Consider the following 27,463-nt stretch of genomic DNA (forward strand, 5'->3'; position numbering starts at 1 on the left):
GCCGAGCCATGGCGGCCCGGCCGGGCGGGTGAGCAGCGACACCGCGGCGGCCTGGCCCCGATGCGGAGCGGCCGCCATGCAGCCGCCGCCGCAGCCCTACGAGTTCCTGGGCGAGGAGAACGGCCCGAAATGGCGCGGCCTCTTCGTGCCCGCCCTGCGCAAGGTCAGTCCCGGCGGCGAGCGGCGGCACCTGCTCGGACCCTGCTCCGCGCCCCGGCGCTCCGGGCAGGTGGAGCCCGGGCCCCCGCCCTGCCCGCGGGCAGCGCTGGGAAGGGCCCCGGAGCCCCCCGCGCCTCCCTCAGGGACGGCCGGTGCCGCTTCGTGTGGGGATGCTGCAGGTGATGAGGGACCCGGCGGGCGCTGCTTCTCCGTCATCTGCGCTCGCTAAAGTTCGCTCTCCGCTTTAATCGGGGCTCTTGCTTCCAGGGACTGATATCCCGGACTGGTTTGGGTTGGAAGGGATCTTCAATCCCATCCAGTTCCAGCTCCTGCCATGGCAGGGACACCTCCCACTGTCCCAGGCTGCTCCCAGCCCCAATGTCCAGCCTGGCCTTGGGCACTTCCAGGGATCCAGGGGCAGCCCCAGCTGCTCTGGGCCCCCTGATAACGTTGCTGATATGCAGGGGATTGGCATCCTTCATCCCTTCCTTCATCCCCTCCTTCATCCCCTCCCCACTGCATTTCTCCTGACAGCGTTTCCAGGCTCTTTCCCGAACCAGATTCCTTCACTGAGCACTCACCTGAGGTGTTTCTGACACTCAGGTGACACCTGTGAGAGCAGACACCTGTGGTGCAGGGAAAAGCCACCCTGTGACACATCTGCCCGCTGCACAAATGAGAGAAACCTTGTGGGAAACCACACAGGAGAGGAATCCGTATTTTTAGGATGTGTTTGCACAGCAGGGAAGCTCCCAGCCCACCCCCCCTTCCACAGGACACCCCCAGTAGCGGAGGGACTGGGTTAAATTGAGGCTGGAGGGAGCAGTGTCCTGCTCTGTGTTGTTTGCAAAAGTTGAGGAGTATTCCACAGTTCTGCCCATAAATACCTGCTGATTTGGATCTCTGCTGCTGGGCAGGACTGGGGTCCGAGTACTTTAGGCAGTGCTGAGTGGTTTGTCTCTTTCTTCTAAGAATAGATGTAGTGATGCTGTTGGATAATGATTCTCCGTTATTTTTTTTAACAGAATAAAAGATTTGCATTTGTTTTGGGTCCCTGTCTAAGTAGTCTGGTGGCTGGCATAGAAACCACTAATTGCCTGTCTGAAGAATCCTGGATTTTCTGCTCTTTCCTCTAAAATCTCCTCCTTGTAGTAGCTGCTCTCCAGTGTCTTAGAGAATGCCAGGCTGTTCTTTCTCTGATCTCTCTGGAATCTGACTGAAAGCAGCCCCTTAACACCAACCAGCATCTGCCCAAATGTGAGGTAAAGCTGCAAAAGGATTTCCTTAAAATTTAAAGGTGTTTTCATCATCCTAAAATACAAATGCTGCAAAAGTTGGTGGATTCATGCTGCTCTTACCATTCTTTCTACTTGTACATTTGGTTTTGGTGAAAAGAGCAGGAATTCAACTTTCTAAAGCAGAGGAAAGGCAATTGTGATGCCAACGACTGGCTATAAAAATGTGTATTTGCTTATAGCCAGGTTTTTTCTCCCTGGGAAAGTTCCTTGTCTGCAGGACCCACCCTGGAGCATGAAGCAATCGGGCTGTAATGTGCATTTCTTGTGTGAACACACAGTATCAGTGAGTCAACCCAAAATTGTATCATTGTCAGTTCTGGCAGTCGTAGGGAAGCACTCTCAGTTTTAATACATTCTTTAAAAGATACTCTTTCATATAAGGAGATGTTTAAACCAGAACATTTTATCACTTGGATAATGAGATTTTCTGAGAGAACTATTCCACTGCTTCTAGGAGAGCTGAAGAACCAAATCCAAAGTGTGAAAGCCTCAAATTTTCTGTTAATTTCCCAATTTATTAAACATCATCACTGCTGTTTTCAGACAGTCTGTGATTTTGTCCTGAAGAGGTTTAAAAATCCACTTGTTGGCCAGCTGAGATCTTTCCAAGCAGGTTGCTTTGTGATGAAAACCTTACAGAAAGTTTAGTAATTTCTTAGTTAAACACCTGGAATAGAGGGGTTCTTTTATCTTTTAACCTGTTTTTTTAATGTCCTGGATGTTATTGAGCACTGCTTGAAGGAGAGAGAAGCTGGTAGCAGAAAAAGAGGAAAGGTTTTGGTTTTCCTAGTGCATGTTAAAGTGTGAAAAATATTTAATTCTAAAATACACAAAGATGTGGAGCTGGATAAGGAGCCCGTGCAGTTCACTAACAATAAAGAATATTTCCTTGCTGCTTGGATTTTAAGTCCAGAACATGCTCTGAAGAGCTCCAGTCTCTTCATTATGCACTCAGCAAGTTTAAGGTCACTTCTTTTTGTCAAACCACTTTTAAACTCTTGCTTTACTTTAATTCTACGCAGTGGACACTTTAAAAAATGGTAAACCACATCAGTTCGTGCTTTAATATGTGAAAAAAAGATGAAAATCTGTCTTTTAAACAATATTTTATGTGCATTTATACTCTTTAAGATTAGTAGAGAGTGCCAAATTTTACGCTACTGAGAGTCTTTTTAGGAAAAACCCAAAGCTAAATGGTAAAATATCTTTAAACCAGAATTTATATATTTGTATGCCCCCATCCTTAGCACTGGCACCTGGGAAATCTTGCAAGTTGGAAAATTTAAGGCAGTTTCATGTATTGCCTCTCTTCCAGCTGGGAGATGGACAAGCACATCCTTGCTCTAAAACACTTTATTTTCTTCTGCTGCTGTGCTGGAAATCTAAGTAAGGAGTGAGGGTAATTCGATATAAAAGTCCTTTCAAAGTAAATGAATCAGAAGAAAACAATATTTTTACGTGGTCACTGAGGTTTAGTGACTTGAGCTGCTGTTTGGAGCTGGTAAATCACCTCAAACACACCCAGGGGCTGAGCCTGATAAAAGCTTTTAACCTGGCAGCTAATTTGAGTTATTAAGGAATCACAATTTCAGTAATTGTGGGAACAGTCAGGCAGCTGTTCCAGCAGGAATCACAGAGGGTTTCCAGTGCTGGGTGGGTTTGGATCTGTGGATGTGACTGTGGCAGTGCCAGGAGTGCTGGTGCTTGGGGAATGCTGTTGCTGGGGGCTTTCCTTGGGAGTGGGATTTCTCCTGTGGTGCTGGTAGGTTTTGCTCTCCCCATTTTTCGTTTCTCCACATTTGGGTTGGTTTTGCTTTGCTTGGTTTGCTGCTGTTCTGGCCCCCTGGTCTTTGTAGGGAAAGATGTTGAATTGTGAAACCCTTTTCAAAGCTGCATTTTGGTTTTGGGACCACCTTTCCTAGCACAGATCCGGTGCCAGAGCTTGTCCTTGCCGAATTCCAGGTGGAACTCCCCAGAGGTGAATTATTTTGCAGGTTGAGAATGGGATTCCAGTCCTGTGTGAATTTCAGAGGCAGCAGCTGAGCGTTTCACTGCCTCCAGCCCGCTGGAGGTGCCGGGTTTAATATCCTGGGTGTGCGTCGCATAAAGGGTTTTTGGGAATTGTAGTTGAAAATTTCATTCGTACCAAATACCTTCCATTGCTACCTGGAATAAACTTCTGTTGTGGGCACTTGGAACAGGTTTTTAAAATAGACCAGGTGACCCCATAGAATTAACGTGTGTTTTTGATGTTAGTGGGGAATGTGTTGTTGGATTTGCAGATAATGGATTTATTTACCTTAAGATATTCTTGTGTGTCCTGAGCTTACGTTTTACAAGGGCCTGTGCCAGGACACAGGGAATGGCTTCCCACTGCCAGAGGGCAGGGATAGATGGGATATTGGGAAGGAATTCCTGGCTGGGAGGGTGGGCAGGCCCTGGCACAGGGTGCCCAGAGCAGCTGGGGCTGCCCCTGGATCCCTGGCAGTGCCCAAGGCCAGGCTGGACATTGGGGCTGGGAGCAGCCTGGGATAGTGGGAGGTGTCCCTGCCTTGGCAGGGGTGGAACTGGATGATCTTTAAGTTCCCTTCCAACCCAAACCATTCCAGGATTCCATGATTATCATTTGTGTGTGTTCTCGCAAATCCACTGGCAAATTAAAAGTGTGTTTCTGTAAACAAGAGCTGTGTGTTCAGTTGCTTTGCTCTTTGATTTTTCTAAACAAAGTTCACAAGCATCTCCCAGGGATTCTTGTTTTGGGTTTTCTCCATGATGCACAAACAGAGCCTGTCAAACAGTTAATCCCCACGGCTCTGCAGGCACCACATGTCGGGATAATCCTGGCACTGGGCACTATTTGCATTTTCTAAAACAATTCCACCATTGCTCTGGACCACTCATCAAATTTCTAGAGCATGACTAAAGGGTTTATTCTTAGCAAATGTTGCGTAGACAGATATAAAAGACCATTTTGAGGACTTTTTTTTGAAGTTTACATTAGTTCAGTGCTTCTGTATTTTAAAACATGTGGGAGTTACTCTGTGTGATGTGTGAGGTTGCAGGGTTGGGGTTAAGGTCAGGAGCTGCAGGGGTGTCCCAACTTTATTCCATGCATGTTTTCCATGGCAGGATCAGGCTCCCCTTGGGTTAGAATTATTTAATGTGTTATAGCCTCATTATAATGGATTATTATTTAAAGCATTCTAATTTCATTAGCATCCATTATTATTTAATGCATGATAATTCCAACAGGAAAGTTGCTCATTAAAAAGTTTTAAAATAGTAGTTACATTTAGGTTTGAAATCTCTTAGGTCATTTAGCCTCTCATAAATATCTTTATTTGAGCTCAGAAGTCTGGACCTTTGCAGATTTGCAGTTGCTGCAAACATGAATTTGAGTGATCTGGGCTAGTGGAAGGTGTCCCTGTCCATGGCAGGGATTTGGAATGTGGTTGGCTTTAAGATCCCTTCCAACCCAAACCAGTCTGGGATTCTATGGCTGCATCAGCTTGGAAACAAAGGGGAGGCTGTCCTTTTACTTAAATCCTATTATTTCATGCCTTTTTTCATTTTTACAAAGTTCCTGACACAGGAATCTGTGCTTGGCAAAAGGTAACAGGAGAGTTTTTGCAGCCACTGGTGTGAGACAAAGGTGGATTTTAGGTCCCAGGTGTTTAATAGGAACGCTGTGATTTCATTTGGCAGCTCAAGCAGGAGAAACATTTCCTACCTGTGTTGTTCAAGTGGAAATGGGAATTAGTGTTTGCCTTGGCAAAACAGGCACAGGAATTAAAAACCACCGGAGCCGTTCGCTGCCGTGATTCACCTCATTGTGGTGCCTTTACCCCCTCAGGACTGGGCTCCAGCCCCAATCCCAGTGTGTGCTTTTCCCATCTTCTCATCCCACCTCACCTGTGTTATCCTGTGAGCCACCTCACCTCCTGAAGTGTCTCCAGCCCACCTCCTCCTGCTCTCCCTGGGTTTTCACCTCTCTCTTTGCACAGTGCAGCCCTTATCTAATCTTCCAGAGGAGCTGTGGAGTCTGTTATTTGCTTTTCTAATTACCTCACTGATTCCCTCTGTGCCAGCCTTTCACATGAGTGGTTCCGGACGGTTACTCATGTGGAAAACGTGGCTTTCCTGGATCCATGGTCTCTGTTCTCCCTGATATTTTAATGTCATCTCAATGACCAGCTGTTTAATGGAGAAATTACTCTGAGGGTCTGCACTGTCTCCACATTATAGGAATTCTTCCCTGTGAGGGTGGGGAGGCCCTGGAATAGAATTCCCAGAGCAGCTGGGGCTGCCCCTGGATCCCTGGCAGTGCCCAAGGCCAGGCTGGACACTGGGGCTGGGAGCAGCCTGGGACAGTGGAAGGTGTCCCTGCCCATGGCAGGGGTGGAACAGGATGGGCTTTAATGTCCCTTCCAACCCAAACCATTCTGGGATTCAAATTCCAGGTCTGAATAATTCAATCTACCTCACTGAGCCGTTCTCCTTGGGAGGGGTGGGATGTGAACAGTGGGGAGAGGGAGCCCATGAGTGCTGAATTCAGAGCCCAGAGCAGCTCCCAGCTCCGTGTGGAAGAGTTTTGGGAGAACTGGGAGCTGTCAGCATTCATTCACATGAGGGCACAGCCACCTCCACGCTGGCTGGGGTGTTTCCCTCCCCTACCACAGAGCAGAGGCTGTGCTGGGCTCCCTCAGGGTTTATCTCAATTTAAACAAAGCATTTTATGTGGATGGATAAAATCCAAACACTTAATTTTCCGTCAGTTTTTAAGATTAAGATGTATATATAGTTTGTGTACATGTAAACAAACCCACATTTTGGGTTCTCCTTGACTCTGTATAAAAGGAAACAACAATTAAGTGGAGAAAGAAGAATTTGTGTGTATCTGTGTCATTCTTTATGTATTTTTCTGTGGGCACCAAGCAGCCTTCCCAGGAGATTTTAAGACAGTCTTTGATGCTGTTTCAAAGTCAGATCCATCATTCCTGCTTTAATTTACCCTCCCCTCAACTAGAATATAGTGTAGGAGAAAATTATTTAAATAGCTAAAGATGAGGAAAAAATTACATTTGCACCAAAGTGGTGGTGTAAGATGGTTTTTTAATACCTCTGTACAGTCAGTTTAGGGATAATTTTACTTTGCTAACCATGCTTCAAGTTTTTTACAGTAAAAAACTCCAAATGCTGTATGTAGATAAAAATTCTCTTTTACTTAAGAGACTGCTTCATGCTGTTCCTCTCTCAGCATGTTTTAGTCTGATTTAAGAAAGACAGGCCAGCCAGAAATTGCTGTACTGGAAATAAAATCAGAAATTCGTGTGGTTATTTTTAAAAAGTTGACAGTGCATTTTTATTGGGGATTTCTCTTCAATTTAAATCTTTGTGGTTCTTTCTAAAGAATTGTGCTTGAAAATTGGGAATACCAGCACTGTCCCCTTTCACTGAGTAAAAGCAGCAGATGCCTTTAGGTTGCTGCATTTGGTTCCCTTCTTCCTCTGGAGCATCATCCAGATGAGGGATTAAAAATGCCTTTGGAGCAGATGTTTTATGTTTCTCATGGTCAGGGTTATCTTTAGGAGAGAAAAGATAAGAAGGAATTAAAACACAGACATTTAAATGAGAAACTTCGTGTTCTGAAATCTCAGGTAATACTGGAATTCTGTTTTCTGAAAATGTAGTTTGGAATATGAGTAGAAAACTGGGATATTTTTGCCAAGTCTTTCAGGAATACGGATCCATATTTTTTGTGGTGCAATGTGCCGCTTACAGACTCGATGTGCACGTCATGGATTTGGGAATTTTCTCTTCTTGGGGGTTTTTTTTTAATGAAAAATTTCTTGTTTTGCTCATGTGCTCACTGTGGAACAACTGGAGCTTTCTGGATGTGTTTTTACTATCAAAATACATCTATTAAGTAAAAATATGTTTAGCTCTTTTAGCCAAAGCCTCAGAACAAGCTAAAAAGAAGTTCCTTGCAGTTTTGACTCCGGTTTTTTTCCCCTCAGCTTTTTGTCATTTCAAATGGAACCCTTTGATCATTGCTTTTGTACTCTGGTCTGAGATCCTGAATTCCTGTGTTTCAAAATTTACCCTGCCATTATATTGGTTAAAAAAAAAAAAAAAATCAGTTTGTTTCTAGTTTTAATACCATTTATCTCCATGAAAAGTTTTCATCCTCCTCTTTTCTGAACAGACTCCTTGCTCTGAGGATTAATAAAATCTCACTGAGAATGAATTTTGAGGAGAAGTTTTTGAGGATTTTCATCAAATAAACATTGGAGTGGTGGAAGAGTAGGGAAAAGCTGAGGAGCAAGAGAAGGAGCAGTTTAGGAGTTTCAATGTAAAATAAAATTATGTCCCCCAGAAAGGCCTTAAGGCCAAGTTTAAATGCCACTCTTGGACGTGTTATTTAATTTCTGTTCCTTGAAACAGCTTGGACTAAACCAAGTGTGAATGACTCTGCAAAAATTAGTTAGTCCTGCTAATCCTAATCTCTCTTTAAGGACTTTAGACACTCTGCTATTTCAGAGATAAAATAGTAAAAAATCTGGTTTCTGTGCTCCCTTCTGTTCATGTTCTTGCAGCAGAGCTCTGCCTCATCAGTGCAACAACTTGTGGATTTTTAAAGGGTCTTTTGACCCTTAAAAGAAACCATTACCAGACAAAATTCATCCTGTGTAGCTCTGATGTGTTTATTCCATGCCAGTTTATATAATTGCTCAGATATTTCAGTGTGAACCTGAGATGAGTGAATATCCCTTCTGTAAGAAACATTCCCAGTAATTCCTCCTGCTTTTTTCCATATATTCAGTGCTTTATCAGTCTCTCCTTGCTTTTCCAGTCCTCTCAGTCAGGATTTAGGGAGTACTGTAAAGAATAAGTGTTCTCTCCTTGATCCAGTGGCATCTGATTTGATCAGCTGGTGCACAGCTTTTATTAAAGTATTTTTGTTTTGCTCTGAAAAACACTGCCTTGATACAAAATTGGTTTTTTCTTCTCAGCATTTATGTCAGAATAACTTCTCTGAAAGGCAGGGAGTGCAGAAGCACCTCTGGGACCTTTCAGGATGCTGCAGGCAGACTCATTTCAAGTGGCAGCTGATCTTCTAAATCCTCTGGGGAGAGTTGTCTCAACCAAGAGATGCTGGGCTTTGTTGTTGGTTTTGCTCCTTTCAAAGGAAAATTGACTCCAGGACTTAGAGAGGGCCACGGAGATGATTTGGGGGATGGAACAGTTGTGAGGAAAGGCTGAGCATGTTGGGGTTGTTCAGCCTGGAGAAGAGAAGGCTCCAGGGAGGGCTCAGAGCCCCTTGCAGGGCCTAAAGGGGCTCCAGGAGAGCTGGAGAGGGACTGGGGACAAGGGATGGAGGGACAGGAGCCAGGGAATGGCTTCCCAGTGCCAGAGGGCAGGGATGGATGGGAGATTGGGAACTGGGAATTGCTGGCTGGGAGGGTGGGGAGGCCCTGGCACAGGGTGCCCAGAGCAGCTGGGGCTGCCCCTGGATCCCTGGCAGTGCCCAAGGCCAGGTTGGAGGGGCTTGGAGCACCTTGGGATAGTGGAAGGTGTCCCTGCCCATGGCAGGGGTGGAATAGGATGGTGTTTAAGATCCCTTCCAATCCAGGCAATTCCAGGATTCCATGGTTTGTGTTCCTAATACGAAGCTGAGATTCCCTGTCACTGTTTAAGGAGAGCTCTGTGCTCCTCTGCTGCTCCTCAGCTGTGCTGGACATCCTTGTGCTCCCAAGAAAGTTAGGAGAATATGGCATGAGCTGTTCAGACCTGGGAACTGAAGTCAGGTACAAATGAAGTCACTTTTGTGCAGTGAAGTCTGAAACAAATGATTGGAGGGAGGAGAACGGCTGCAGTTTGACCCAGGGAATGGGAGTTCCCATCTTCTCCTAATCTTCCTCCTCTTCTTACTGTTCTGTTCTTGTCAGTTCTCTGGAGCATCATTAAGGGTTCACTGCAGGGACACAGAATTTCATCTGATTTCCTTGCTGGGTCCTGCTCTTGCTGTAGTGGTGCTCTCTGAGAGACACGTGGCAAGACCTTAACTCGGCACTTCCTGGTTTTCCATTGTTTTGTGAATTAAACTCTCATGTTCAGGAAGAACACGAAATGCCCTGGCTATTGTTGAAAACCTGCTGTCTTAAGTAAGAGTTTTCAAGGAGTGGGTTTGGTTTTCTTGAGGATTCTTTCTTCTTTCAGGATCTTGTATCTATGTCAGCTGGGAATCAGCTGTGTAAAGCAGAGATTCGTTTTTGAGGCACAGAAAGAGAAATTACATTTACAGGGCTATAAAATAACTTTGTAACAAGACTGGGCAGCTGGATTCAAACTCACAGAGGTCAGGGTTCAGTGGGATACTGGGAAGGAATTCCTGGCTGGGAGGGTGGGGAGGCCCTGGAATAGAATTCCCAGAGAAGCTGTGGCTGCCCCTGGATCCCTGGAAGTGTCCAAGGCCAGGCTGGATGGGATTGGAGCACCCTTGAATAGTGGAAGGTGTCCCTGCCCATGGCAGGGGTGGCACTGGATGATCTCTAAGGTCCCTTCCAACCCAAACCATTCTGGGATTCTCCTTAATTTGGAGGAAGCCCTCAGAGCGCCCCCGGTTTTGGGAACTGCTCCATGGGCTTTGGGAGGGGCTGTGCCTGTAATTCATCAGAATTCAACCCAAGGATATTTCTGTCTTGTCCCAAGAAACTGCCACCCCGTTTGTCCTGTGAGTGCCAATGTGAGTATGTCAGATGACTTTTTTGAAGTGATTTACATGGAATTTGTATGGGGAGAGGAGGGAATTTCCCTGGATTGTATTCCTTACGAATCTTTTGGCTATAGTTTGAGATCTAGTGAGCGCTTTCCTGATTGAGAGGCTGCCAGGGAAAACTGGGTATGGAGACCAACTCCTGAGTGCTTTTCTTTTTCTTTTTAAGGTGGGGTGGTTTGACTGGGGGGATTTTTACTACAAAACAGCCCTGCTGACCCAGGATGAGTTAATTGTAACCCTTTTTGTGTAGGCACATGCTGAGGTTGCCTGTTTTGGGTTGTCTGGTCTAGTTTAGCCTGGAAAACCAAAGCTGGGATTAATCTCCATGAAATGAGATAAAAGGAGTTATCCTGCCTTGCCTTGAAAAGAGGTCTAAGTCAGCTTTTCCTTGCTTTTCCTCTGGTGGGACCGTGCTGCTCCTCTGTTCAGTCACCCAGGTAGGGTGAGCTGTTGCTACAGGTAGTGACTCCATCAGTCACTCATTAGGGTTGGTAACGTCACTGTAGTTACTCATTCAGGAGATGAGTAACTCAGAGTTACCCACAGGGATTGTTTCGCTCCAGTGTTGGCAGAAATCTGCCTTGGCTTGAAAGTCCTTCCCACCATAATGGCAAAACATGGAGTTTGTCATTCCACAGAGGTGCCAGCTTGGCAGGAATAGGAATTACCACCTTAATTCCATAGGAAAACTTGTGAGAAATACTAAAAGTGTGTGAACTTGCAGCACTGGAATCCAGAGTTATCCTGCTTTTGCTGGGATTTGTTTTTAGGCACAGCTTTCCATTAAAAAATCCTAATTCTTTGAATTCCTTTGGCCAGGTCCAGCAGCAGGTTCACCCCAACCTGTCGGCAAAGGAAGATTCCCTCTACTACATTGAGGAGCTGATCCTGCAGCTGCTGAACAAACTGTGCATCGCCCAGCCACGGACTGTGCAGGATGTGGAGGTAGGGCTGGAGGCTGGAAAACCAAGGGTTTGCCTCTGGAATCGCTGAAATTAATTAGGATATTTTGGGCAGTGCAGGTTGGAAGCCCAGAACTTCTTAACACAACTTTGTGGCTGCCCCTGGATCCCTGGAAGTGTCCAAGGCCTGGTTGGATGGGGTTTGGAGCAACCTGGGATAGTGGAAGGTATCCCATGGAAGGGATGGAACTGGATGAGCCTTAAGGTCCCTTCCAACCCAAACTATTCTGGGATACTCTGATTCTATTTAGATTTTATAAGCAAATTTAATAGGGAACTCATTTTCTTACCCAGTGCTTCAGAAGAGAAATTGTGGGAATTTTTCCTTTCAGCAATATTTTTATAAAAGCAAAATGCTTCGAAGGATTTTCTGCTGCTCGAATGCACATTGGATTTAAGAATTTTTCCTACTTTTTTGACATAAATATGCAAGGAAAAAAATTAAATAGTGCAATGAAAGATTACTGTTGTCAGGCCTGGACTGTGCAGCTGAGGGAATAGAGCTGGATGTTCCTGGGACTTTATTGGACTCACTGAGGCTCTTGTATTATTGCAGCTGTCAGCTTTTGTGTCATCATTCCAAAATGAGGGTTTAATGGAGTCTGGAGGGAGAAAGTGGCTTCCATGTGGCTGTGACCCGATAGAGCTTTGCAGAGTATTAATTTTACATCAATCTTAGGTCCAGGATTTTCATATAAAAATAAAAATTATATGTGTGTCAAAATTATTATATACATCTATTCATATAAATTATATATGTGTCTCATGGAAATGAAAGAAAATTATATCTATAGGTAAATATATATTAGATATCTGTATAAAAAATATGTACTGGCAAAATAACTGCCCAGAGGGCTTTAGATTCTTATTAGATGCCCTTTATTCAACACTAATTTTTAATTTTGGATTAGGATTTATTTTTTTTAATACTGATGCATAAAGATTATAGTATCACTAAATAAAAGCAGAATTTAATAGTTCCTTCATAGCTCTTGAGATTGGATCTGCTCCTCAGCTGTTTTTAGCTGTTAAGGGAAAACATGAGAGCTATGATCTCTGAAGTTTATCATGCAGATATTTACATAACAGCCTGGAGCTAATGGAACTGTTTGTTCAAGATGTTGTACTCAAGTATTTGCAGGATCAAGGTCTAAAAATCTCAAATTAGAAATGTTTTATAAATAGAAACAGCCCTTCAAATTGTTCCTAAAGAAAACAGTGGGAAGCGGTGCTGGGGCGCAGAAGGCCTGTGTTAGGTTGGATATTGGGAAGGAATTCCTGGCTGGGAGGGTGGGGAGGCCCTGGAAGAGAATTCACAGAGAAGCTGTGGCTGCCCCTGGATCCCTGAAGTGTCCAAGGCCAGGCTGGGAGCAGTCTGGGATAGTGGAAGGTGTCCCTGCCCATGGCAGGGCTGGCACTGGATGATCTTTAAGGTCCCTTCCAACCCAAACCAGTCTGGAATTCCATGATTCTAAGCTGAAGGATGGCTGAATGCCACCTTACCTCCATTTTTGGGATGATCTCCTGGTAGGATCCCAAGGAAGGGTCATTTGGGGGAACCATCCCAGCACTGTCAGCTGCTCTTCAGGAGGGAATGTCACCCTGTGTTAACCTGGCAGCTGATCAGAAAGTTGGGCATTAATTGGCCACCTGCAAAGACTTAAAAGCTGCCTCGAAGAAAATTTGCCTCTCTGAAGACCTTGGGCCTCCTGTTAGATCTTGGAACGTGCAAAAATCTTTTAATCAAAGGGACACAAATATTTCCCCATTTTTTTCCAGCTCGTCCTTCAGCTTTTTATTCCTGCCACAAACTTCATCTGATGTAGGGCAAGTTACACTCTTTTCTCAAATAGGAACAATATCAACTTGGGGGTTTTTTTGTAGCCTGTAAACTGTTTAGTACTTCCTGATGGTGTTTATATTTTGGGCTCCTGGTCTCACAGAATCCCAGAATAGTTTGGGTTGGAAGGGACCTTAAAGATCATCCATATCCAACTCCCTGCCGTGGCAGGAACACCTTCCACTAGAAGTGGAGACTGAAAACTTCTTGCTGCTCTTGTAAAGAACAAAAAGGAAGAGGCATTTTAGGAGATTTGAAGGAGTTCTTGGTGCTCAGGGAAGGGAGGTTGTTGGGGATTGCTGAAAAGAGAGAAGCCGAGTTGGGGAAGGAGAGAACAATTAGGAAAATGTGTTGCAAACACTGAGGAGGAGGATAATTGTCTGTACCAGAGGGGAAGTAATTTGCTGTGCTGTATTTTATTTAAACCTCTCTGGTGGCTGTGGTTGGTCTCAGTGCACTCTCTGTTTGGGCAGGAGCGGGTTCAGAAGACGTTTCCTCACCCCATAGACAAGTGGGCGATCGCTGATGCTCAGTCGGCCATCGAGAAACGGAAAAGAAGGAACCCCCTCCTGCTCCCTGTGGACAAAATCCATCCTTTACTGAAGGTACCTCTCACCTTTATTGCCCCCCAGCATAACCTTTAATGTATTTCTTTAATTTGTTTGAAATTAAAGAAGTTTCTCTTCTTGGCGGAGGGAGTAAAGAGTCACCATAAAACTGAATTTGTTGTAGGTGTAATAAAAGGAAATCCTTCAATTCATCATGTTCAAGACATCAGTGTGTTAATCTATTACTCTGAAAGATGATTAGTTAGTTTTTAACATAAATAAAACTCAAATACCTTCCCTATTTCAGCAGCTGCTTTGATGCCTTTATTTGTTTCAAAATGCTGCAGAAGCCAAAATAGAAGAAGAGGGAACAAGTAGATCCTGTTCCTTGTGTACTGTCAACCAAGATGTGTGTCAGTGTCCTTTCAGTCACTGCTGAATGTCACTGGTGCCTTGGGTTTAAAAGTCAAGAGATCTGCAAAGGTGTTTCCAGCTGCTGAGAACACTTTATTGGAGCATAAGCAGAAATTAAAGCACTTTTCCAGGTCTCCTTGCTGTGTTCACATACACAACATCTCAGCTCCTGAGGGTTGGTGAGAAGGGAAGGTGAGAAAACAGCATTAAATAAGATCTTCCTAAACTGGTATTCTTTGGTGAAATCTGGTTTAGAAGTGTGAGAAAAGGCCCAGAATCTGATTTTTAGAGGATGCCCCAACACGTAATGAGAACACATCTGCCTTATCCAGATGCACAAACTCACCTGTATTTATTGACAGGTAAAAGGCTGTGTGATGCAAGCTCTGCAGAACATGGAGCATGTTCCCAAGGATAATGTGCCACATTCATCCTGCTTTTTTTCTGTTCAGACTTTCATTATTAAAGTTTCATTATTTTATGTAGTGCAAGGATGCAGAGTGCTCAGTTGGCATGGCAGGGGGTGGAAGAGAGGATCTTTAAGGTCCCTTCCAGCCCAAACCATTCCATGATTCCGTGAAAGTGGAACCTACTCTGTTCTCAAGAGTCCACATTAGGGCCAGAGTCCTGCAATAAGCACAGACAAAAATGGAAATTAAAGTACAGGAAGTGTACTTTAAATTTAAAGTATATTTAAAGTATACTTAAATTTAAAGTACACTGACGTGCCTTCCTTAAAGGAATTCTATTTTTAGGACTGTCAGTTTTAGAGGAGGGATTATTTCAAGTTCTGTAGCTTTTCCTCTTTTAAAATACTACAGAATATCACAGGTATTTACAAGCATCTCCTTCCAGGCAGATATTCCAATTTCCCTTTGATATCCTCAGCCCTGGGTGTTCCATTACTGTAAATTATCACCACAGACAAGATCCATTTCAGTCGAAAATTCAATGTGTTAATTGTCATTCTAGATGAATTTCTGGAATAAATACCATTTGTTTTCTCTTGTTTTCACTTTGCAGGAGGTCCTGGGCTACAAGGTGGATTACCATGTGTCTCTCTATATCGTGGCTGTCTTGGAATACATCTCAGCTGACATTTTAAAGCTGGCTGGAAACTATGTTTTCAATATCCGACACTTTGAAATCTCCCAGCAGGACATTAAAGTATCAATGTGTGCTGATAAGGTAAAGAGTTGGGATTAAAACAGTATTTAGAGGTGATTTTTTTTAAAATTTAGTTGATTTGGAAGGTGTATTTAAAGGAGAATCAGAGGGAGAGCCTGGTTTTACTCAAAGGCAAAGCTTCTCTCAAAAATTGAAGTTAAGTCAAGTCAAAGGCAAAGCTTCTCTCCTTGTTCGTGGTGGACCTGTCACAGCAGAAATTTAAGTTAAGCCTGGCTAAGTTTTGGAACAGCAGGAGCTCTTAGAAGCAGTGTAAGGACAGAAAATGATGTTGTCCTTCATTTCTCTGTTGTCACGCCCTCCTGATGTCACTTTGTCATGGCAGCTCTTCTTTGTAACACAGAAAAGACCTTTAGTTTTCATGCCCATTAAAATGAGAAACATTTTTGTTCAGTTTTATCTTCAGCAGGAGGTTTTGTCCAAGGCTTATGCAAGATGCCTTGTTTTCCAAGTTGATTCTGCATGAATTGTAACTTGTTTTCTAGGTCATACTCACTTCCAAGGGGGAAAATGGCTTTGGCAACTGCTGCAGCCTCCTGCTGCCAAAGTTGAAATATTACTCCCTTGTGAAAGTGATCACAGAAAGGATTGTATTAAAAACTCCAAGGATTTCTCTGAACACACTGAAATAGCTGAGCTGGAGCCAAATGTGAAAATCCGGCTGGGTGTAATTCTCTGGATTTCTTTGCCAGGTTTTGATGGATATGTTTGATCAGGATGAGATTGGGTTGGTTTCTCTGTGTGAGGATGAGCCCTCTTCTTCTGGGGAGCTCAACTACTACGACCTGGTGAGAAATGAGATTGCAGAAGAAAGGCAATACCTGCGGGAGCTGAACCTGATCATCAAAGTATTTCGGGAAGCTTTTCTGTCCAACAGGAGACTGTTCACACCTCATGTGAGTCCTTTATTGATGGGCAATGCTAATTGCTCCATTAGCAGCCAGAACTTATCCCTTTTGCATTAACTGTGCTGGAGGTGAAATCAAATTCGATTTATTGTCTGTCAGTGAATAATGAGCATTTTTTGTGTGTGAAATCCAGTGGGGGAATTGCCATTAATAGCATGGGAGTGGAGCCCAATGGACACAATTCCCTGTCAGATGCCAGCAGTAGCTGGATTCTTTGGGTCATTTAGGTGATAGTTTCATTTTTGCTTAACACAAAAATGAAATCATCTACCTGCACGTGCAGTGAATGCTTGAAGTGACATTTAAAGGCTATCCCTTATCTGTAGAAATTCCAATTAAAACAGCCCTTGGCTGTGGATTCTCTAACTGTTTGATAAATGATTGAAATATTTGATTGAAATTGTCTGTGTGGCAAATTCTGTTCTCAGGAGGAGTAAGGAAGGATTGGTGGGACAGGGAAAAGGGGACAGGCCAGCAGAACCTCAGCTGGGATTTTTAGGTGATACCAGCAGGTTAAAAAGAGGCAGCAGGAGCCATTCTCATTCCAGCTGGGTGTGGAAGTTCCTCAGGAGCTGATGGAATGGTGCGGATGTGGGGACAGAATTCCAAGGAAGATGATGGGAGGAGAAGGGAACAATGTTTGGGAGCTAAGGAATATTCTTTTGGGGATGGGAAATTCCAGGATTGCATGTTCCCACAAGAGGGTTGCCATGGTCTGGGCACTGGCTGGAGGTCAGTGGGAGGTTGGGCCAGAGAAAATTCTGAGCAGGGAGTTCAGAGGGGGAATCCAGGACACTGGAAGGGGCTCCCTCGTTGGGTGTGTGGATTTGAACACTCTCCAAGTAGAATTTGGGAAGGAAGCTGCCAATTCCTGCTCCGTTCTCAGCTGAAGGAGCCCAGGAGCTGCTTTAGTTGCACCTGGGGTTTAAAGGATCTGAGCTTGGAGCTGCCATAAATTCCTCCTGTAAATCACCTCCTTCCTGCTGTGTTCCGTGGGACAGGAACGAGCAGAGGGAACAGTGACAGCTGGGAAGGCCAGGAGTGCCTGTCCAGATCCCAGCCTGTCCTGGGAGCACAGCAGCTCCTGGGAAGGATGCTGTGGGAACTGGGCAAGGCTGGATGAGCTCAGGGAAGCCTGGAGGGCTGGGAAGACCACGGAGTTTAACTTTCCCTTGCTTTTTGTTGGCTCCTCTCTGTTTACCTCCTGGTTCAGACAAAACCCACTCGGATATTTGCATGCTCCAAATAAATGATCCCAGCCAGGTACTCAGCCATGATTTGTGTTTGCAGGACATTGATGTGATATTCAGCAACATTTCAGACATCCACGAGCTGACAGTGAAGCTTTTGGGATTGATTGAGGACACTGTGGAAATGACAGATGAAAGCAGCCCTCACCCTCTGGCTGGCAGCTGCTTTGAGGACCTTGCAGAGGTTTGGTGTTTCATTGGGGTGGTTTGGGGTTTTTTTAATATTAAATCACTCCAAAGGGGGTTTTAATTCAAATATATTGTTTGACATCTGGAATGGGAAATGCCTCCACAGAGCAGGGACTCCAGGAAGGATTGAAGTATCAAACCAGCAGTTTATGGCTCAGGATTGTAGCAAAAGTGCTGTTGATACCCACTGACCTCTAAAATGGATATTAAAGAGTAGGAATAAGAGAAAACACTGCCCAGGGATTGGGTGTGGCTCGTACTGGAATGTTTATTAATTATTCTTTCAGTTTGTTTTGAGTGGGCACTGAAATACCAGAAGGAATTTTATAAAATTCTGAACTACTCCATATTAAAACTATTCTGAAATACAGAAGGGAGTCCCAAAGCTGAAGTGGGGTAGAGCTCAGTTTAGTCAGAATTCCAGAGAAGAGGTGCAGAATGACTCTGGAATTCAGCAGGGAGGTGCACAGGGAAAAATCAGGATCTGAGAGGCAAAAGGACAATTCAGAATACACCACATAATTTTTATTGTCAGGAAAGAAAACTCTTGGAGTGGATGACCAAGGTAGGGATGGAGGTTTTGCTGTCTTTGGACATGGTTTAATGGAATCTGCTTTTCCTTGGAATGTGTATTAATCCCAGTTTTTGGCCCTAAAACATGAGAGCAATCATGTAAACCACTATTACAGAGGAAGCCAATGAGTTGTTCTGAGCTGACAGAGAATAAATCAGGTGAACCACGTGGTGAATGGCAAGTTTTTGGTTTTATTTTAGAATGTTTCTTAAAAAAATAACAATAAAACTTCTATTTCATTTTTATGTATCTTTCATTTTTATGATCTGAGGATTGCATGAACACCCCAGCACCACCTGGAAAATTATGACATTTTTGTGGCTGTAAGAAATAGTGATTTTTGAGCTCAGGTGCCACTCACTTAGGAAGAGACCATAAAGATAAAGTTTTTTTGGCATTGCTTCAACAAACCATTCATATGTAGGAAAGTCCAGCTGACCAAGTCTTAGCAGTTATTGAAGCATAATTACTTCATAATGATAAGGAGAAGTGTTTGATCAATGGATTAAAGTAGTTATAATATTGAAACTGAAAATAAAACCCCTTAAATTTGAAATACTGCAGCATTATCCTGGGAAAAAAATCTGATTTTATTGCAAAAGCTGCTCTTAGTCATCCTGTGCTTTAATGGAAACAAATCCTTTTCAGTGAGTGAAAATCTCATCTGAATTTTCATTCACTGAAAAAACCTGAAGAGGAAATGCAGTACAGATTATTTTTCCAAGCTCTTTATGAAGGTAATATGTTTGAATTTATTAATTCAGTTAATATGGAGCAAGACCTGCTTAATAACTGAGCTGTTGATTTGATCATCTCCCATGGTGAGATCATCTTTCTGTCAGTGTTTGCAAAAGGAATCATTAAAGAGAGATATGAAAGTGAAGTGTTTATTTGCTCTGCTTATCTCACTGCCAGGGTTGTTCACTGAGTGTTTCCATTATGAAGGTCCTTCAGCTTCTTGGGAAGGATAATTAAAACCAAACAACCCCTGCAAGCTGGAATCTTCCTGCTTTGTCTGGTTTTTTTCAGCATCAGGTCCCTGAAAGGTTTAAAAACGTAAATATTGTCATGGTTTTGAGATAAGGAAGTGTGGGGAAAAGAAAACATTCATTTCATGTGTGGGGAAAATAAAACATTTTTTCCTGGTGTGGAGGAAATTCAGAAAATTGATTCCTGACACACCTAAGTGGGAGATGGGTGGTGGCTGGAGAGCTCAGAACAGGGCAGAGGGTTTCTCCCTGCTTTGAAGGGATCTTCACAAGGCAGCTGATAAAACAAGGGTATTGTCAGTAGATTGTAAATTTGTTTTCTGGTGTTTGTGTTTCCATAAGAGGAGTTTTAAGTATCCACAAAGGAATAAAGGTGGGAAGCAGTGCACACACTGAGGGGGTGAAATGGGCAAACAGCAGTCCAGGCCCTTATCCTGCACTGAGATAATTTATATGGGCATCAGGGTGATGTCTCCATAGAATCCCAGCATGGTTTGGGTTGGAAGAGACCTTACAGCCCATCTCATCCCACTCCCTGCCATGGCAGGGACACCTTCCACTGTCCCAGCTTGCTCCAACCCTGTCCAGCCTGGCCTTGGGCACTTCCAGGGATCCAGGGGCAGCCACAGCTTCTCTGGGAATTCTCTTCCAGGGCCTCCCCACCCTCATAGCCAAAAATTCCCAATTCCCAGTATCCTGTCTAACCCTCCCCTCCTTCAGCCAAAGGCCATCGATTTCAGTATTCCAGAATTCCATATTTCAGTCACTTTTGCAGCATTGCAAGCATAAAACTCTTTTTTTTAATGATTAATCTCTTGGGGATGATTCATAATGCAGTTCATTTCAATCTTCATGTTCATAAAAGAAACCCAAAACATGAAAATACTGATTGAAGTCTAAGTGGAAGAAACTGAAACCATTTGTAAAATGCAGTAAAAATTCCAGAAGACAGCAGACAGTCAGGAAATATTGGCCTGGCTCCTCCAATGGATTTGCACTGTGGATTCCACTGTGACTTGAGACTTCACCAACATTCAAACGAGCCTTTTCTGGTGGTTGGTATTCCCAAATCCAGCAGCCTGACAAGCACTGAGGTGAAAAGAGGGATGTGATAATGCAGTGACTCAGGAGTGAATCAGCCCAGGGAGGCTGCAGGGACTGGGATCAGCCTGACAGGTCCTGGCACAGCTCAGCTGGGAGCAGCCAGAAATGATTCCTGAGCAGTTAGAAAGGATTCCTGCAGGGATTCCTGTGCAGCCAGAAATGATTCCTGAGCAGTCAGAAATGATTCCTGCAGGGATTCCTGTGCAGGCAGAAATGATTCCTGCAGGGATTCCTGTGCAGCCAGCTTTGCATCCCATCCTGCTGTAGCTGATCCTGTGGAATCACAGCTGGATACTCCAACCAGAGTCATAATTTTTGCACCTGAAACCCTTGATATCACTTGAAGACTTTCCCCTGAGACTGGTTGCTTTGTCCCAGATGAGATATTTTCCATGGAAAAGTGTCCCAAGTTTCCACATTGTCCATCTTTATGGTAAATTGCCATTCCATGTGAAATGGGGTGAAAAGCAGAAACTTCTCTTGGTTCCCACTGCTTCAGTACAACAAAGTTTGTGTTGGCCATAAAGATGGGGAGGTTGAGGAATGCCAAGAAAACGTTGGGCATTTAAAAGCTGGAAGTGAAAAAAGGTTGTGGTTTACTCAATATTTGCTTTGTAAAATCAATATTTTCTTGAAAAGTTCCATCAGCTTATTAAAGGAAATTATTGTACCAGCTGGGACAGAAATATCTTGGGTCCTTCACTTCTGTGTGTAATTCTGTGTTTTTATTTAGGAGCAAGCCTTTGATCCATATGAAACCTTGTCCCAGGATATTCTCTCTCCACAATTTCATGAACATTTTAATAACTTGATGGCAAAACCTGCTGTGGCTCTCCACTTCCAGGTGAGTGCAAATGAGAAATACTCAATGGCTTTAGTTCTCCTATTTCAAAGGTTTGAATTCTGTCAGTAATTCTTTCCTTCCAACTTAGGAAGAGATTCTCAAGGCCCTGCCCTTTCTTCAGTGTGAGATATTTTGACTTTGCCTCTTGCTGTAAAAACAGGGCACAGCTCTGACCCATCCATGAGTGTTTTGCAGGTTTTTTTCTCCTCACATCTTGTTAGAGAACAGAGGGTGAATTCTCACACTGCCACTTCTATTTTGCCTTGTAAAGCCAACCACAGACACATAAACACCATATTTTCATTTTCTTCCTTGCATATCCAAGGCCTCCTTCAGCACTGAGGCTGTGACTGGTGGTTTTTCTGGAATAATTCTTCAATAATTTCTTAGTCATTGCTGCCCAGCAGGATAATCTGTGATTCTTTGTTTGGTTTATTACTTCCTTCTGCCAGTGTGGCAGATTTATTAAAGATGCTGCTCAGGCTGAGCTGCTGTTCAGAAATGCTCTTAGAGAAGCTGCTGAGCAAGTGGTGGGTCACTGGTGCTCCCAGTTCAGCCCAGTTTAGTGGTGCTGGGGTTCACTGGGGCATCTGTGCAGGATGAGATTCCTCTGAGCCCTTCCTCTCCAGCTCTGAGCCCTTGGTGAGCTGGATCATCTCACTCTTAAATACTCCTTGGGGAGTGAATAAGGAAGGCTCTTTGCCTCCTTCCCTCCTAAATTTAAAGCTCAAAGCTGGAATTAAATTCTTTTATTCCAGATTAAATTGATACTCAAGTCAGGTGTCAGTGAATCTGGCCTCCTTTCTGACCCTGAGGTAATTCAGTTTCTCCTCAGCAGTTATGCTATGGAAGATGGCAGGAATTTCACCACTGTTTGGAAAATCTCTCCTCATCTTACAAGCTGAATTATTGCCTTCATTAACTACTGGGAATGGGGAAAAAAAATCTCATTTTTTAAGTGATAAACCTGTGATTCTCAGTTTCTGAGGGTGATACTGATACTGATTTCTTCAGTACCTAATGAGGCCTCCATATTTCTGTGGGATATTGGACTTTATGGAAGCCCAGTGAACATTCTGAGTATTTCAGTGTAAATAATCCTGGTTTTTTTCCTTTCCAGTCCACAGCTGAAGGATTTAAGGAAGCTGTACAGTACGTCCTGCCCCGCCTCATGCTGATCCCGGTCTATCACTGCTTGCACTACTTTGAGTTGCTGCAGGTAAGTGGAGCCACACTCTCATTTTTCACTGAAAATAATTATTAATATAGAGAATCTGAGCTCTTAAATAGGTGATCACGATTTACTCACTTCCTCTGAAAAATAAAAGATATGAAAACACTATTTGACATGGTTCACTCAATTTCTGAAAAGTAAGAACACATTAAAAAAATCTTAAAAAGCATCTGTTGCTCTCATATGAACATTTGAACTACATTTTATTAAACAAATCTATTGAACTTGAGTTCTAATGTAGTTAAAAATTTAATACACAAATCCAATTCCTTCTTTCCATGAGTTCTGAATTTTTTGTCCATTCAGAAAAAGCTAAGCAGGATTCAGGTCAGAATTCTCAGTCTCAGGTCACACTCCAGCTCAATTTATTATTTCAGAATAATCCATTCTTAATATTCAACCATTTGTCCTGAGTCCTAAATGGGAATTAGCTGAGGATAATATAAAAAAGGTTCTGTTTGCCCCATTATGTGGGGAAATTTTGTAATACTTTAAGGGTAAATGAATTATTAACTAACAGGGATGAACTTAAATAGGTAAAACACCCTGTGGCTATAGCTGACATTTGGAAATAGCAACAGGAATTAGTCTTTTAGGTTCTCAGTGTAAAATCTGATGCTGTACAGGTGAGTTACAGGGATTTCCTTTGTGGTTTAAAGGATTTACTTGTATAAAGGAGGAAAAGGAAGGATTTACTTTTATAAAGGAGGAAAAGGAAACTTTGCATCATAGAATTTATCTATGATCCAACCTAAATATTTCTAGGAATTGTGTTAATACCAGGTCTGTAATTAATATTTAGCACAAGTTCCTTTTTTCTTCTTCTTCTTAATTCCACTCTTGTTTTCATCAGGTCTGCTGTGATTTTTTGCATGATGTTTTCCTGATTTAAAGAAGTAAAAATAAGGGGTGATGTATTTTGACCCACCTCCAGTGTATGGATTGCCAGAAAGGTTTAAATCCCAGAATGGTTTGGGTTGGAAGGGACCTTAAAAATCATCTGGTTCCTACCCCTGCCGTGGGCAGGGACACCTTCCAATACATCTAACTATGTATGATTTCAATAAATCTTCAACTATTAAGCATTTCTAGTGATAGTCAGTTTAGAAAACAGTTCAGAAAAGCTTAAAAAAAACCCCAAACAACCTTAATTTTCTACAACTTCCTGACAGGAGGGTGGGGACAGGAGAGTCGGGCTCTGCTCCCAGGGAACAAGGGGACAGCACAAGAGGAAACAGCCTCAAGCTCTGCCAGGGGAGGTTTAAATTGGATATCAGGGAAAAATTCTTCATCAGAAGGGGTCTCTTTCAAAATAATGGGAGTTCTCTTTCCATAATCGTCACCTGCATGGGATAATTCTCTGGAACTTCTGAAAATCTTTCAGGTTGAAAAGCCAGAATTGGGTCAGTGACCTGCCTCGTGCTGAAGGTCAGGCTAATTAACAACCCGTTGTGTCTTAGAGCTGGGAAAGTGCATCAGGATGAAATTGAAGGATGAAATCACATGCTGCCACAGCCCTGGGGGAATCTGAACCTTTAACTGGTTTTACAAGTGTAAAAAAATTTGTGGTTTTCCCCTTTTTAGGGAAACATTACCACAGGTGCCCTATTGAGCACAGTTTTCCTCCTATCTTTGATGAATATAGCCTGGCAAAATCACTTTGTCGTGTTTTTATTTATTTTAAAGGCTAATACAGCAGGATGCTGCATGAAAGATGATTATTTTAGCACTGAAAACATTTAAATTCAACCTTTCTCCACAGTATGTGAGATTTCTGAGGAGTATCTGATGCTTGGCTGTCTCACAACCTTGTGAGCACAGAACAGAAAACTGAACTATCCCTCTGTAGGTAATGGTCAGTCCAGAGTGTTTTGTTGTGTTCCCATTAGTTACAGGTTTCAAATTTGAATTTTATGTTGTGCTTTGGAAACATCCTGAATTTACAGCAGGGATTTTTAGGAAGCAGAGTGGTTTTAGGCATAGATAAAGTATTTCTTCAACAATATTAATATATAACATTAAAAACTGGTGGTATTGCTTCTCTGTTACCATTGCATTTGCCTCTAGGAATGATGGTTGAAGAAGACCAAAATGAAAGCAAAAAAGCAACAAACCACTCATATTTTCACAGTTTCAGTAGGGAGAGAAGCTCAGATTGAAACTTTTACTCCTTGAGAAAGTTACCAAAAACCCCTTGTGAACTGGGAGGTGAATAAAATAATGATTTACAGGAGCACAGGCCTTGATTTTAGCTTTTTTTTTTTCAAAAACAGCAAAACAAAAATTAATAAAATTGAAGTTTGAGAAGCCTGACAATTCTTTCAAGCTGTAGAACTTCTCCTCCTTGGTGGAAAAACCTTCAGGATCTGCATCAGAGCCTCCTCTTTGCCTGAGCAAAGGGATCAAGGTCCTGTATGGAAGAGGCAGTGAATCCTTCCTCCTCAGAGGCACAGGATTATCCCTAATTCCTGCACATGTCTCGCTGTGTTCTCCTCCAGCAACATCTGAAATTATCACTCAGTTGCTTCTCCCACCTTTAGGATTCTGCATTTCACACCATTTTCATGTTCTTTGCGTTTCCATGACTGGTAGCAAGGAAAAGCAGAATTTCCAGAGGCAGACATCTGATTTTTCCTTCCCTGTACTGTTCCTCAGCTCATGAAATTCCCAGAAATTGTTTGGGCATGGAAAACTAAACATTTCAGTAATTTAAACAACATGGGAGTGGACCAATCTGGTCAAATCCTCTTCTCTCAGTTACTTTTAGAGGAAGCTGAGGGATCCTTGCTGAGGGAACGTAGTGGGGAAAGGAAAAGAAGGATTCTGCCATGCCAGTGAGTGTAAGTAAGATTTCTCTTTAAGTCTGGAGGTAAAACAGAGTTTATTCAAAACTGCATGGCAAGTTGTCATGATTTTAGCCAGCAATTTATTAGCTTGAATTTTCCTTTAAAAAATTCACAGAATCCCAGACTGGTTTGGGTTGGAAGGGACCTTAAAACCCATCTCATTCCAGCCCCTGGAATGATGTGAAAAGGGTTAAAAAGAAAAATCTCTTTTATTTTTTCAATAGTTTTTTAGGTACCACCTTCAAGAACCAAAAAGAGGAACTTTTGGGCTTTGCCCAAAGCATGTTGCTACTAAATAGATGGAGATTATATGAAAATCTGTGGAATTTCTTAATTCAGGAAGTTTCTGCTGAGCAGTGGAGGTGGATCTAGCCTTTATAAAAAGGAAATATATCTGTTCTCACTGTCTTTACATTTTGCTATAGTAGCAAATCTTGAATTTCAGACTTCCTTTTACTGTTTCTTTGCTCTGTGCAAAATTGATATTTCTTCTTGAGTTTGCTGAAGGTGGCAGAATTCAGGATGATAAGAATCAAAGAGAGTCTTGCTCCTTCTGTCTGAAATTTGGATTGTTGAGATGGACTCATGGAAGGAAGATACACAGAGTTACATAAACCAGCACTGAATCCTTGGCTATTGCAAACCTTCAAACTCTTCAATCAAACCAGTTTGAAACAGGATGTTGTTGATGAGATAGCAGGCAAAATAATACCTGGCAATTAGCCTGAAAGGGTAAAGGGTGATCTTTCTGAACTTGATGAATATCCACTGATTTTTCCTGAACTTCTGACAAGTATTTTAGTTTCATGCACATCTGCTTTCGAGTGGGGCTCTGTAAAAAGTCACTGACTTGAAATCACCAATTTCACCGCATGCCACAGGTAGCACCGCGTGAGAAGGTTCTTCAGTCTTCTTCCCTTGCTGTAAATGAGGCAAATCTGAAAGAAAATAATGGTTTGTTCTGTCCCAGCAATTGCAGGAATGCAGTGAGGATGAAGAGGACAGGGAGTGCCTGAAACAGGCCATCACTGCCCTCCTGAACCTGCAGTGCAGCATGGAGCGCATTTACAGCAAGCACTCCCCGCGGCGCCGGCCTGGGTAAGCACACACAGAGCCTCCCTGCCTGCCCACAGCTGGCAGACAGGGAGATCAATCACCTTTTCCTGTTAGAAAATCTGTATATTTCCTTTTCAAGGCATGTCTTGTTGCCAGTTTTCTTTGTAGATGGAGCAGCAGCCCAAAACCTTCACGTCCCACTTGTAAGAATAATGTGAATATTTGACTCCTTCCCAGCCAAAGCAGTGCGTGGGGCTTATTTGGAACTTGATTAGGGCATTTTGAGGGCAAAAAAATCATGATTTAAGCAATTAGTTTAGTTGATTGTTTTAGTCTTTTGGGATGGCAGATATGGAATGTGCCTGTGGTGACTTTTTCTGTTCTTCCTTCAAGGGAGCCGGTGTGTCGCTTCTATCACCGACAGATCAGAAGCAAACACTTGGCCATCAAGAAAATGAACGAAATCCAGAAAAATATCGATGGCTGGGAAGGCAAAGACATTGGCCAGTGCTGCAATGAGTTCATCATGGAAGGAGGACTGACAAAAATCGGGGCCAAACACGAGCGCCACATCTTCCTCTTCGACGGTTTGATGATCAGCTGCAAAACCAACCACGGGCAGTCGCGGCTGCCCGGCTACAGCAGCGCCGAGTACAGGCTCAAGGAGAAGATTGTCATGAGGAAAATGCAGGTGGTGGACAAGGAGGACACGGCAGAGTACAAACACGCCTTCGAGCTGGTGTCCAAGGACGACAACAGCGTCCTGTTCGCCGCCAAGTCCGCCGAGGAGAAGAGCAACTGGATGGCGGCGCTGATCTCCCTGCAGTACCGCAGCACCCTGGACAGGATGCTGGACTCGGTGCTGCTGCAGGAGGAGAACGAGCAGCCCCTGAGGCTGCCCAGCCCCAGTGTTTATCGCTTCGTGGTGGAGGACTCCGAGGACAACATTGTTTTTGAGGACAACTTGCAGAGCAGGAATGGCATTCCCATCATCAAAGGGGGGACGGTGGTGAAGCTCATCGAGAGGTTGACCTACCATATGTATGCAGGTATCCTGAGCTGTATTTTTATTCTTACATGGGTGATGAAGTTAATCCTTTTCTCTTCAGTTTGCTGGGCTTTTTTCTGCTTGTAATTAAATGTAAAGTAAGATTTGCAGGGAGTAAAATACGATATTAAATCACCTGGCTTTGCTTGGAAAGCTCTAAGGAAATTTTGGGTATGCAAACCCTTCATCCTTTAAAAAAACACAAAAATATGTTTCCATGTTTCATCATGGCTAAA

The 27,463-nt window shown here is 43.3% G+C and overlaps 1 protein-coding gene across 1 annotated transcript in view; it reads left to right on the top strand.

The window, feature by feature from the left end:
• Positions 1-6: 6 nt before the first annotated feature.
• SOS2 (SOS Ras/Rho guanine nucleotide exchange factor 2) overlaps positions 7-27,463 on the top strand; it is a 41,236-nt gene continuing 13,779 nt past the window's right edge. The window contains exons 1-10 of the mRNA XM_042048155.1: positions 7-163; positions 11,056-11,181; positions 13,512-13,643; positions 15,024-15,188; positions 15,878-16,081; positions 17,384-17,527; positions 20,933-21,043; positions 22,164-22,262; positions 26,094-26,221; positions 26,573-27,228. Of these exons, the coding sequence (XP_041904089.1) occupies positions 77-163; positions 11,056-11,181; positions 13,512-13,643; positions 15,024-15,188; positions 15,878-16,081; positions 17,384-17,527; positions 20,933-21,043; positions 22,164-22,262; positions 26,094-26,221; positions 26,573-27,228 (1,852 nt within the window). The 5' untranslated portion in view covers positions 7-76. The remainder of the gene's footprint in view (positions 164-11,055; positions 11,182-13,511; positions 13,644-15,023; positions 15,189-15,877; positions 16,082-17,383; positions 17,528-20,932; positions 21,044-22,163; positions 22,263-26,093; positions 26,222-26,572; positions 27,229-27,463) is intronic.

This window comes from Corvus kubaryi, unplaced genomic scaffold (assembly GCF_017639235.1).
Source record: "Corvus kubaryi isolate FWS band 111438036 unplaced genomic scaffold, C.kubaryi_AGA036_p1.0 66, whole genome shotgun sequence".
In the NCBI taxonomy this organism is placed as follows: Eukaryota; Metazoa; Chordata; class Aves; order Passeriformes; family Corvidae; genus Corvus; species Corvus kubaryi.